The 13,140-nt window shown below is 38.2% G+C and overlaps 1 protein-coding gene across 1 annotated transcript; it reads left to right on the forward strand.

Moving 5' to 3' along the window:
* Positions 1 to 261: 261 nt before the first annotated feature.
* LOC109455684 (olfactory receptor 10D1B-like) lies at positions 262 to 1,197 on the forward strand. Its single transcript, XM_019747395.3, has one exon. The coding sequence runs from the start codon at positions 262 to 264 to the stop codon at positions 1,195 to 1,197; it is 936 nt and encodes a 311-aa protein (XP_019602954.1).
* Positions 1,198 to 13,140: the final 11,943 nt, after the last annotated feature.

Below are 13,140 nucleotides of genomic sequence, written 5' to 3' on the forward strand. Positions count from 1 at the left end.
TAAATTTCTGATTCTGTCATACAGGAAAACTATCCACCTCCACAAAACCTTTTTTCCAGGAGTTGGATAGACTGTGGTTCTGAAATAAACGTTTGTTAATACTTGATATTTTTATATAGATCTTGCCATTCACAAGAAGGCGGGTTGTTCCTTGCTAAAAATACAGCCAAAGCATTAATGAGGAAAACCTTGATAATTTGGTATTGGTATTCAGATTTTGGTGTCTTGAGTCCCTTTTCAAGGTCTGACTTTCTCACAGCTATGAGGAATGCCTCAGTTGTGACTGAGTTTATCCTGCTGGGCATCCCACACACAAAGGATCTGGGGACCATGCTCTTTGTCCTGTTTTTGTCTTTCTACATATTCACCCTTATGGGAAACTTACTCATCCTACTGGCAATTGTCTCCTCCACTGCACTTCACACTCCTATGTACTTCTTCCTGAGTAAACTGTCTTTGTGTGACATATTTTTCCCTTCTGTGAGTTCCCCCAAGATGCTCTTTTACCTCTCAGGGAATAGTCGAACCATCTCCTATGCTGGCTGTGCATCCCAGCTCTTCTTCTACCATTTCCTGGGCTGTACTGAGTGTTTCCTTTACACTGTGATGGCCTATGATCGCTTTGTTGCCATATGTCACCCTCTGCGCTACACAATAATCATGAGCCACAGAGTATGTGTCATCCTAGCCCTGGGAACTTCAGTTTTTGGCTGTATTCAGGCCACCTTTCTAACCACTCTCACCTTCCAATTGCCCTACTGTGGCCGCAATGAAGTGGACTATTTCTTCTGTGATATTCCAGTGATGCTGAAGTTGGCTTGTGCAGATACCTCAGCCATGGAGATGGTGGGGTTCATCAGTGTTGGCCTCATGCCCCTCAGCTGCTTTCTTCTCATCCTTACCTCCTACAGTTGCATTGTGTACTCCATCCTGAAGATCCGCTCTGCGGAGGGCCGACGTCACGCCTTTTCCACCTGCAGTGCCCACCTCACTGCTATCTTACTTTTCTACATGCCAGTGGTCGTCATCTACCTAAGGCCAACCCCAAGCCCCTGGCTGGATGCAACTGTTCAGGTCCTGAATAACCTGGTCACCCCCATGCTGAACCCCTTGATCTACAGCCTCAGGAATAAGGAGGTAAAATCATCACTGAAGAAAGTCCTACATCAACTGGTCTTCCTTCCTGAGAAGTTGTAGAGAGCGAACAGTAGCTAACATTTCAACTGCACTTCATAGCTTACAGAATATTTTAAAATAGTTCTCACAAATATTTTTGGATTTGAGAGTGCAGGTATTATTATGAATACCTCCAATTTGCAATGTAGGGTTAAAATTCAAAGAATTAAAGTGACTTATCGAAGGATACATAAAGAGTGATGGCAGAATGAAGACTCTAAGGCTGGTTTTCTGACTCTGGGATCTGTGCTTTCTTGAGGATATCATACTGCTGATGAGGTAAAGGAGTGTGCCCCAGTGGGCAGAACAGCTTGGACCTTATGCTTCATAAACTTTATTTTCTTCATCCTCCTATGTACACTTCTCCTCTTCTTGTCCCTGTCACTCTGACACTTCTTCATCTTGCATTGATTGTCTCCTCAAATGCCTGAATTGGATAAACTCTCATTTTATTGGTCTAGATGTTGTTGAAAAAAAGTGGGAAATGTGCATCCCCATGGCTGTAAGTAGCACCCTAAGAAAACATAAAGAAGTTGTATAAAGAGAAAGGCTTCTGTCTGGGACCTGAGGGGGGTCTCATGATTGAAGCAGAGCTACTGGTGTACTGAATCATCTAAAATCCCCATCGGTTGGGCTTTGGCCCTAGCCATGGAAGTGCAGCATGTAAATAAGAATGTGGAAAGGGAAGATGGGGGAATCCATAGAGGGGTGACTGTGCTCTAATACCATATTAGAAAACCTGGACTTGGCTTTGTATTGCTTTGTACGACAATTCTGGGTCCAACCAGTCATTGTTCTGTGTCTTTGGCTTCTCTGTTTAACTGAAAGGGTTTAATTTTGTTCCTCATTCTTTCATTTCTTTATTTTATTATTATTATTCTTTTTTGAAATATGCTAGGAATGAAAAAATACTATTTCAATACAGTGAGCTATTGTTTTTATGAGTGAATCCATTGAGAATCCTATCACACTTGGGGTATATATTTGTTATGAAGTTTATTCTAACAGTGAAGTAGAGAGGAAAGGACACTGGGAAGAGAATGATGGAAAAGGAGGGGACAGGGGGATAAACTAGTTTATTTTTTCCCTCCTGTCCTTCTCAGAATCAGACAGCAGCTAAGGAATCTGCCAGACCAAATCAGCACCGATGCATCTATGCCCCCAGCCACTGTGGTGAGCCAGCACATGCTCTTGCAGTGGCAACAAACTCTTGTCTAGTCACTTCTGTTAAATGCCTAAAAACCCTCTCAGTATTGAATCTCCCTTGTTTCTCAGTGAACAAGAATTTAAAGAGAAGGTGGAAATACATCTCAAATTATGTCAAATTTAGTATCTCTCTTCTCAAACCTCTCTGAGTGCATTTGAAGACTCTTCTTATTCCTCAATTTCCTGGTTGTAGCTGCTCAGATGGTCAAAATAGAACAATTTATAAGAATAAAAGATGCAATCCAGTTCACTTTCATCTTCACTCACACAGACGTCATTTGATGAATAACTTTGTGCTAGGGGTAGGGAACACAAAGATGAAGAAGACGTGATCCTCCTGGAATGTGTCAGTCTACCGGAGACGATCAACAGATAAGCAACTAACTAGAACATCTCATGATAAATAAAGGTATGAAATATAGCAGAAAAAGTGGAGTACGTTTTTGGGGGGCTGTGGACGGTCCTCACATAAGAGCTGTTGAAAGTTTTTGTTTGTCTGTCTACTCCCAACCCCATGAAGAATGGCTGAGACATGTTTTATAGGAGGAAGCAACATGTTTCTCAAACTTTTGCTTTTTGGGATGACAGGGATGGAAGATAATTCCTTGAGTGAATACCTCAACTATATGCCATTTATGAGTGAATGTTCTTGTAGGAAAAATAAAATTCATTTGACCTGTTTTTAGGGTTCTTCCTTCATCTCAGCAATTTGTCCGAGAGAGAGAGAGAGAGCGAGAGAGAGAGAGAGAGAGAGAGAGAGAGAGAGAGAGAGAGAGAGAGAAAGAGAGAGAGAGGTCTTGCAAAAAAGAACTTTATCTCTACTTCCTTAAACAAATAGACCTCTCTGCTTGTCCCAGGGTTTCTGAGAGATGTGGGCAGCTCTTCTGTCTCCAGGTAGTATCTGAGCTCTCTTTACACCTAAGCAGGAGTCCAGAATGCCAGGCTCAGGTTGGGTTTAATGGTAGAATGAGACTTGTCTGTGTTCTAGAATTAAAAGGACAATGTAAGAATAATTTGAAAGAAAAAAAAAGTCAATGGAAGAAATCCCAAACCAGGTAGATCATCTATCTAGCAGAATGTTTAATCTACAGGGACAGAGCATAGACAGAGATTCAAAGCCCCAATGCAAGGAGGCCAGAGAAGAATAAGAATGTTGAAACAGAGGTTCAGAGTAGGTTTTGAGCAGAATGGGCTACACCATTTATCTCCTGAGACACTGGATTCTACCATGGTCTAGGAGTGGCATCCAAGACCTGATCCCAAGTGGATTCTCGTTTCTTTAAAGGCTTCTCTGTTTACTCTAACACTTTCTACAAAATACCACTGTAGTCTTTAATCACTGTTTCTTTTTGCTCCTCTCCAAACTTGTTACATAATCAATGCCTGTTCTGAATTCAACCTATGTTTTACGTACAGCCTCCAGAGAGACGAATTATGATGTGGCCATCTGAAGTGGAAAACTGTGACATAAATACTGACACTGGGGCTGAGACAATGGTTGCTCACATAGCACTGGGGGATTGTGAAAAGAAGTTTTCAAAGGAGTGTTCACAGTAGATACCTATTCTGTTTAAGGATCCCTCCTGATTTGTTCTAAATTAAACTAATTGAAACGAATGAATAACTAGTCAGAATTAATGTTCTCAATCATTTGATCTGCAAATTTTTTTTGTTCAGGAATATTGACTTTCCCTTTCCAAAAATAATTATTCAAGTTAAGAAAATAGAATTATTTGTGCTTTGCTAGTTCACTCAGCGGAAGAGGAGCAATAATGCTTGTGATTACTGAAATGATAAAGCGGTGAGAAAGAATTATTTATCGTTCCTTTTTTTACATTACATTGTTTACAAATATTATTTTCATGCTTGTTTTGATAATATTCTACATGACAATATCAAAAAGCCATTCTTCATTGTCCAGCTGGATCCCTTCTTTCTAAATGTTTTTATTAAATAGTAAACCATTAGAAAATAATATTAATAAAAATATGTCAAGTATAAGGAACTGCAATACAATGAAACCTGGGTCCCAATACCTAGTTTAAGGAAGAAAGCAGTGTAAATGCCTTTGTTCTCAGTGGACCTGGGCCTTATTTTATATCCTCCACTCTCTACAAAGCATCACTGTCCTGAATTTGGTTCTTATTATTCCCTTATTTTTCTTTAGATTTCCCCCAATATGTTTGTGTCCTTAAACACAATATTGCAAGGTGTTTTTGTTTGTTTGTTTGTTTGTTTTTTACTTTACAGCAATTTAATTTTACTGAAATTTGCTTTTCATAACCTAAGTGCTACTTTTTTGATATTTATGCCATTGCATGTGTCTGAAATTAATTCATTACTGTCAAAGTATAGGCTCAAGTTGTGTAAAAATATAAACATTTATTTTGTTTCGTTTTGTTTATTCATGAATAAATATGAATTTCCAGAATATAAGAACTCTTTTTCTTTTTTTAAACAACCACAATATTTTGGTAAGTTCTTCATACCTATTAATATGTATAGGTATGACATAAAGATATCATCACCAACTTTTCTTCAAGACTTTCTTTTATTGGAGAAGGTCCAAGATGGCAGAATAGATTAACACTACACCTGCTGCCTCTCAGGATCACATAAAATTACAACTAAATTGTAGAACAATCAAACTTCAGAATCATCTGAAGACTAGCTGAACAGAACGCTTATCACTAAGGATATAAAGAAGAGGCCACACTGAGACTGGTAGGAAGGGCAGAGATGTGAAACAGGCTGACCCTAAACCCACAGGTAGTGGTTGAGCACTGGGAGGGACACCTCAGAGGTGGTGGTACCCCTGAAGAGTGAGGGGTACCTGCCCCACACTGGGATGCCCAGCCCAGGGGTCCTATTCTGGGAAGAAGAGTCCCCACCCTGTCTGGCAGTGAAAATCAAAGAGGATTTCATCCATCCGTCCTGGTGAGACATAAGGCTGCTGGAAACCAAACAAATGTCCTGGACCACACGGCCTCACAGGTGAATTTTAGCAAACATTCAAAAAAGAATTAACACCTATTCTTCTCAAGCTATTCCAAAAAATTCAAGAGGAGGGGCAGGTGCCAAGCTCATTCTATGAGTCCAACATTACCCTGATTCCAAAACCAGACAAAGACATTACAATAATAATAATGATAATGATAAGTGAAGAAGAAAAAGAAGAAAAAAGAAAGAAAGAAAGAAGGAAAAGAAAGAAAGAATAGTTCAATATCCCTGATGAACAGAGATGCAAAAATTCTCAAGAATGTACTCAGTCATAAAAACGAATGAAATCTTACCATTTGCAACAACATGGATGGACCTTGAGAATATTATGCTAAGTGAAATAAATCAGACTTAGAAAGACAAATACCATATGATCTCACTTATGTGTGGAATTTAAAGAACAGGATAAATGGACAAACAAAAAAGAAATAGACTCAGAGATATAGAAACAAAACCTGGTGGTGGCTAGATGGGAGGGGTGAGGGGATGGGGACAAGGTGAAGGGATTAGAAAGAACAAATTAGTAGACACAATGTGGTCATGGGGATATGAAATACAGTATGGGGAATATAACCAACAATGTTGTAAAGATTCTGTAAAGTGCCAGATGGACACTGCACTTATCAAGAGATCATTTCATAGACTATGCAGATGCATGACCAACATGCTGTACAACTGAAGCTGAAGTAGAGTAATATTGTATGTCAACTATAATGTATATATATATATATATATATATATATATATATATATATATATACACATACATTCATAGGAGGGGAAGTATGGCATAAGGAAGGTAGTCAAGAGTATTGTAACAGTCATATAAGATGTCAGAGGGGTAGTAGCTTGGGGGAGAGTGGTTATCATTTTGTGAGGGGTGTAAATGTCTAACTATCATGTTGCTTTGTACACCTGAAACTAAGAAAATAAAATCCTCAGCAAAACAATAGCAAACTGAATTCAGCAGTACCTTAAAAGGATCATACACCATGATCAAATGAGATTTATTTCTGGTATGCAAGGTTGGTTCAATATCCACAATTAATTAATGTGACACACGACTTTTAAAAAATGAAAGATAAGAATCATACGATCATATCAATTGATGCAGAAAAAGCATTTGCCAAAACCCAGCATTCATTTATGATAAAAACTCTCAGCGAGGTGGGAATAGAGGGAACATATATCAACATTGTAAAGGCCACATAGGACAAACCCACAGCTAACATCAGACTCAAGCTAAAAGCATTCCCCTTAAGATCAGCAACAAGACAAGGATGTCCAATTTCACCACTTTTATTCAACATTGTATTGGAACTCCTAGCCACAGCAATCAGAAAAGAAAAAGAAGTAAAACGCATCCAAATTGGAAAGAAAGACATAAAATGGTCATTATTTGCAGATGATGTTACTGTATTTAGAGAACCCTAAAGATCCCACTAAAAAACTATTAGAAGTGATAAATGAATTCAGTAAAGTAGCAGGATACACAATTAATATTCAGAAATTGGTTGCACTTTTATACACCAGTAATGAACTATCAGAAAAATAAATTAAGAAAACAATCCCATTTACAATTGCATACAAATAAAATAAAATAAAATACCTAGGAATAAATTTAACCATTGAAGTAAAAGGCCTGTACTCAGAAAATTATAGAACACTGAAGAGAAAAGTTGAAGATACAAATAAATGAAAGCATATGACATGCTCATGGATAGGAAGAATTAATATATTTAAAATGTCCATAGCACCCAAAGCAATACATAGATTTAACGCAGTCCCTATCAAAATACTAATGACATTTTTCACAGAACTAGAACAAATAATCCTAAACTTCATATGAAACCACAAAATACCCCAAGTATCCATAGCAATCTTGAGGGGGAAAAAAAGAACAAAACTGAAGGTATCACACTGTATCAGGTATCACCTGATATCAAACTACACTGCAAGACTATGGCAATCAAAACAGCATATTATTGGGGGAGTGATGTCATAGGAATGGCGGCAGCGAGGTGGTCTTCTTGACTTCTCCTCCAGAACTTAGCACAAATTGAACATCTATAACCCATCAAAGGATTATCTGTTCATCACACAGAACAGCTAAGAGACTCATAGGAAGATTACTTGAAGGTGGGCAAACCGTGAACAGGGGAAGAGGGAAGGGAACAGTGTGGAGACACAGCTGGCATCCGCAGCTGTGGAGACACAGGGGGTCCCAGAACAGAACAGAGATCACAAAAGCCAGGAGGTGGGCTCTTTTCCTGCATCCCACAGCTGATCTCTCCCGCCGAGAGAGTAGTGTATCCAGCGTTTGATGCAGTAACCTCAGCTGAGAACTACAGCTGTGCCCTAGCTCAGACAAAGAAGTAAAAACTATACGTGGGCCCTTCCCGGCACTCTCCCACGGCAATCCTGCCCCCTACTGACCCAGAGACATAATCTGGCCCCTGAACTGAGGAGTAGTGTCAGATTACAGAGGAGCCATAGCACTCAGGATCTGGGAAAACCCAGTTTGCAACTGTGACCTAGGGAAGAGGCTAGGAAGTGTGACACTGCTGGGCTGGTAGACAGAAGACTCCTCTATCCCCAGACCCCATCTTTTCTGGCCTGCCTAGGGAAGGACAATTACAACTGTGGAGACATACCCAGGGGTCAGCAGCAGATGAGAGAGGCAGCTCTGGGCTTTCAGCAGCTCAGAAATCTCACATCCTCCACCCCCCACCCCTGACAGAAGACATGCCCTAAGACTCAGGAGAGTTGAGCACAGGGCTGGCTGTGGTATTCTCAGTGCATGTATATGCAGGCGAGAGCAGAAACTGCACTGACTTTGTATAAACTACCATCCACACCCCTTAACCCCACTCATCTAAAAATGCAGTGCCATTGTAACTCTCAGCTGGATTTTCCTCCACAAGACACAGAGGACTCTTTGGACAGAAGAGGACAACCTGGAGATTGCTTGGTGGGCTTGAGCCAAGACTGGCAATGCTTTTTTTTTTTTTTGTATTTTTTACATTTTTGCCTGTGTTCAGTGTGGCTTATCAGTTGTTTTAACATGTGAGTGTATTTGGTTTTTTTCTTTGTTGTTGTTGTTGTTGTTGTTGTTGTGCTTGGTGATTTGCTTTGTTCTGAAATTGCCCTACACAAAGGCCCAGCACAAGAGGCACAAGATTCAATACACCCAGAGGCCAACTCCAGACCAAAGCAGACTATTACTGGGTTTGACCTACAAGTGACACATTCAGAGGGAATTCTTTACAGGCACAAGAGCCCATAGGGGCCAAGCCTCATTTAAGCGGTCAACCATCAAGCAGCAGATCATCCACTGTGGGCAGAGCCAAGTCTCACAACTAGTCAGCCTAGGAGTCAATCCCACCTACTGACAAGCCAAAAGCAATTAAAGCTCAACTTTAACAGGATAATATACACAACACAAGGGTCACCATTGGAGCACATGCACAGGAGAATAGGGAAGTGGTGCAAGTCAAATATAAAGGTCACATACTACGTAAGATCACCCAGCAAAGACCAAGAACCCTAGGGGATCTATTTAATGCATTGAAGCAAACACAGAGAGTCAGCCAGAATGGGGAAACAAAGAAACATGTCCCAAATAAAAGAACAGAAGAAACCTCCAGAGTTGGAACCAAATGAAATAGAGGTAACCAACCTATCAGAGACAGAGTTCAGAACACTGATGATAAGAATGTTTAAGGAGCTTAGTGACGACATAAAGAAGGATAAAGAAATCATAATGAACAACCAGTTAGAACTAAAGAATACAATAACTGAAAAAAAGAACACACTTGAAGGAATTACCAGTAGGTTAAATTAGGCAGAGGATCGAATCAGCGACATAGAAGACAAGTTAGCAGAGATCACCCAAACGGAACAACAAAAAGAAAAAATTATAAAAAACAATAAAAATGGTTTAAGAGACTTCTGTGATAACATCAAGCACAAGCACAACAACATGAGCATCATAGGAATACCAGAAGGTGAAGAGAGGGAGCAAGGGATTGAGAACATATTTGAAGTAATAATGACCGAAAACTTCCCTAACCTGGTGAAGGAAACTGACATACAAGCCCAGGAAGTGCAAAGAGTTCCAACCAGGATAAACCCAAACAGTTCCACACCAAGACACATCACGTTTAAAATGGCAAAGGTCAAAGACAAAGAGAGAATCCTAAAAGCAGCAAGAGAAAGACAGTGGGTTACATACAAGGGAACTCCTATAAGACTATCAAATGACTTTTCTACAGAAACTTTGCAGGCCAAAAGAGAGTGGAAGGAAATATTCAAAGTGATGGAAAACAAAGGCCTACAACCTAGATTGCTTTATCCAGCAAGGCTATCATTTAAAATTGAAGGAGAGATAAAGAGCTTCCCAGAAAAGAATAAGATAAAGGAATTCATTACCACCAAGCCAGCATTGCAGGAAATATTAAAAGGGCTTCTGTAAACAGAAGAAAGATGAAAACAATCTGACTACAAATAACAAAATGGCAATAACAATGTACCTATCAATAATCACTTAAAATGTAAATGGATTAAAGACTCAAATCAAAAGACATAGGGTGGCTGAGTGGATAAGAAAACAAGACCCTTGCATATGCTGTATACAAGAGACTTACCTCAATCAAAAGACACACACAGGCTGAAAGTGAACGGTTGGAGTAAGACATTTCATGCAAATGGAAATGAGAAAAAAGCTGGATTAGCAATACTTATACCCGACAAAATAGACTTTAAAATGAAGAATATATTAAAAGACAAAGATGGGCACTACATAATAACAAAGGGATCGATCTGACAAGAGGACATAACCTTAGTAAACATCTATGAACCCAACATATAAGCACCTAAATATATAAAACAGATATTGACCAACATAAAGAGAAAGATCAACAGTTACACTATTGTAGTAGGGGACTTCAACACGCCTCTGACAATAAGGGACAGGTCTTCCAGATGGAAAATAAATATGGAAACAGCGGCCTTAAATGGCACATTGGACCAGTTGGATTTAACCGATATTTTCAGAGCATTTCACCCCAAAGCTGCAGAATACATGTTCTTCTCAAATGCACATGGAACATTTTTCAAGACAGACCACGTGTTAGGGCACAAAACAAGTCTCGATAAATTTAAGAAAATTGAAATAATAACAATGGTCTCCTCTGACCACAGTGCTATGAAATTAGAAATCAACTACAGGAAAGAAACTGGAAGACACACCAATTCATGGAGGCTGAATAACATGTTACTAAATAATGAATGGGTCAACCATGAGATCAAGGAAGAAATAAAAAGATATCTCGAGACAAATGAAAATGAAAACACAATGACCCAAAATCTATAGGATGCAGTGAAAGTAGTCCTAAGTGGGAAATTCATAGCACTAGAAGCCTACCTAAAGAAACAAGAAAAATCACAAATCAACAGTTAAGGGATGTGGAAAAAGAACAGTAAAATAAGCCCAAAGGAAGTACAAGGAAGGAAATAATAAAGATCAGAGGGGAAATAAATGAAACAGAGACCCAAAAAAATAAATAAATAAAAAAAAGATGAATGAATCCAAGAGCTGGTTTTTCAAGATGATAAAGAAAATCAACAAACCTTTAGCCAGACTCATCAAAAAAAAAAAAAAAAAAAAAAAAAGGAGAGTGAGGACCCAAATAAATAAAATCAGAAATGAACGTGGAGAAGAGAGAACAGACACCACAGAAATACAAAAAAAGAAAAAAAGAAATAAATACGAGCAGCTATATGCCAACAAATTAGACTATCTGGAAGAAATGGACAATTTTCTAGAAGCATACCACCTTCCAAGGCTAACTCAAGAAGAAACAGAAAACCTGAATAGACTGATTACTACCAAGGAAATTGAATCAGTAATCAACAAGCTCCCCACAAACAAAAGCCCTGGACCAGGTCGCTTTACAGGTGAATTTTACAAAACATTCAAAAAGGAATTATCACCTATTCTCCTGAAACTATTGCAAAAATTCCAGTAGGAGGGAAGTCTCTGAAACAATTTTTACGAGGCCACTATCACCTTGATCCCAAAATCAGACAAAGACATTACAAAAAAAGAAAACTACAGGCCACTATCCCTAATGAACATTGATGCAAAAATCGTCAACAAAATATTAGCAAACAGAGTTCCGCAATATATTAAAAAGATCATACACCATGATCAAGTGGGATTCATCCCTGGTATTCAAGGTTGGTGCAACATCCACAAATCAATTAATGTGATACACCACATTAACAAAATGAAAAGTAAAAATCATATGATAATATCAATAGATGCAGAAAAAGCATTTGACAAAATTCAGCAGCCATTCATGATAAAAACCCTTAAGAAAGTGGGAATAGAGGGATCATCTCTCAACATAATAAAGGCCATATATGATAAACCCACAGCTAACATCATACTCAATGGGGAAAAGCTAAAACCATTCCCCTTAAGGTAAAACCTTTTCCCTTAAGATCGGGAAAAAGTCAAGTTTGTCCACTTTCTCCACTTCTATTCAACATACTTCTGGAAGTTCTAGCCACAGGAATCAGACAAGAAAAAGAAATAAAGGGCATCCAAATCGGTAAGGAGGAAGTAAAATTGTCATTATATGCACATGATATGATACTATATATAGAGAACCCTAAAGACTCCACCAAAAAACTACTAGAGCTGATAGATGAATTTAGTAAAGTAGCAGGATACAAAATTAATATTCAGAAATCAGTTGCATTTGTATATACCAATAATAAATATTGGAAGGAGAAATTAAGAAAACAATACTATTTACAATTGCTTCAAAGACTATAAAATACCTGGGAATAAATTTAACCAAAGAAGTAAAAGATCTGTACTCAGAAAATTATAAGATACTGAAATTAAAGAAGATACAAATATATGGAAACACATACAATCTCATGGATAGGAAGAATTAATATCGTTAAAATGTCCATACTGCCTAAGGCAATATACAGATTCAACACAATTCCTATCAAATTATCAAGGACAATTTTCACAGAAATAGAATATATAATCCTAAAATTTATATGGAACCATAAAAGACCCCAACTAGCCTCGGCAATCTTGAGAAGTAAGAACAAAGTGGGAGGTATAACGATATCTGACATCAAATTATACTACAAGTCTACAGTAATCAAAACAGCATGGTACTGGCATAAAAACAGACACATAGATTAATGGAATAGAATAGAGAGCCCAGAAATAAATCCATGCCTATATGGTCATTTAATCTACGACAATGGAAGCAAAAATTTACGGTGGGGAAAAGACAGTCTATTCAATAAATGTTGCTGGGAAACCTGGACAGACACTTGCAAATAAAATGAAGCTGGACCACCTCCTTACACCACATACTAGAATAAATTCAAAATGGATTAAAGACTTACATGTAAGATCTGAAACCATAAAACTCCTAGAAGAAAATATAGGAAGAAAGTTTACAGACATTACGGAGTAATATTTTTACTGATATATCCCTTGGAACAAGGGAAGTAAGAGAAAAAATAAACATATGGGATTACATCAAGCTAAAAAGTTTTTTCACAGCAAAGGAAACCATCAATAAAACAAAAAGGGATCCTACAGAATGGGAGAAGACACTTGTCAATGATGTATCTGATAAGGAGTTAATATCCAAAATTTATAAAGAACTCACTCAATTCAACTCGAAAAAAACAAACAACCCAATTAAAAAATGGGCAGAG

The sequence above is a fragment of the Rhinolophus sinicus genome, chromosome 9 (genome assembly GCF_057876585.1).
Source record: "Rhinolophus sinicus isolate RSI-liver-muscle chromosome 9, RSI-T2T, whole genome shotgun sequence".
In the NCBI taxonomy this organism is placed as follows: domain Eukaryota; kingdom Metazoa; phylum Chordata; class Mammalia; order Chiroptera; family Rhinolophidae; genus Rhinolophus; species Rhinolophus sinicus.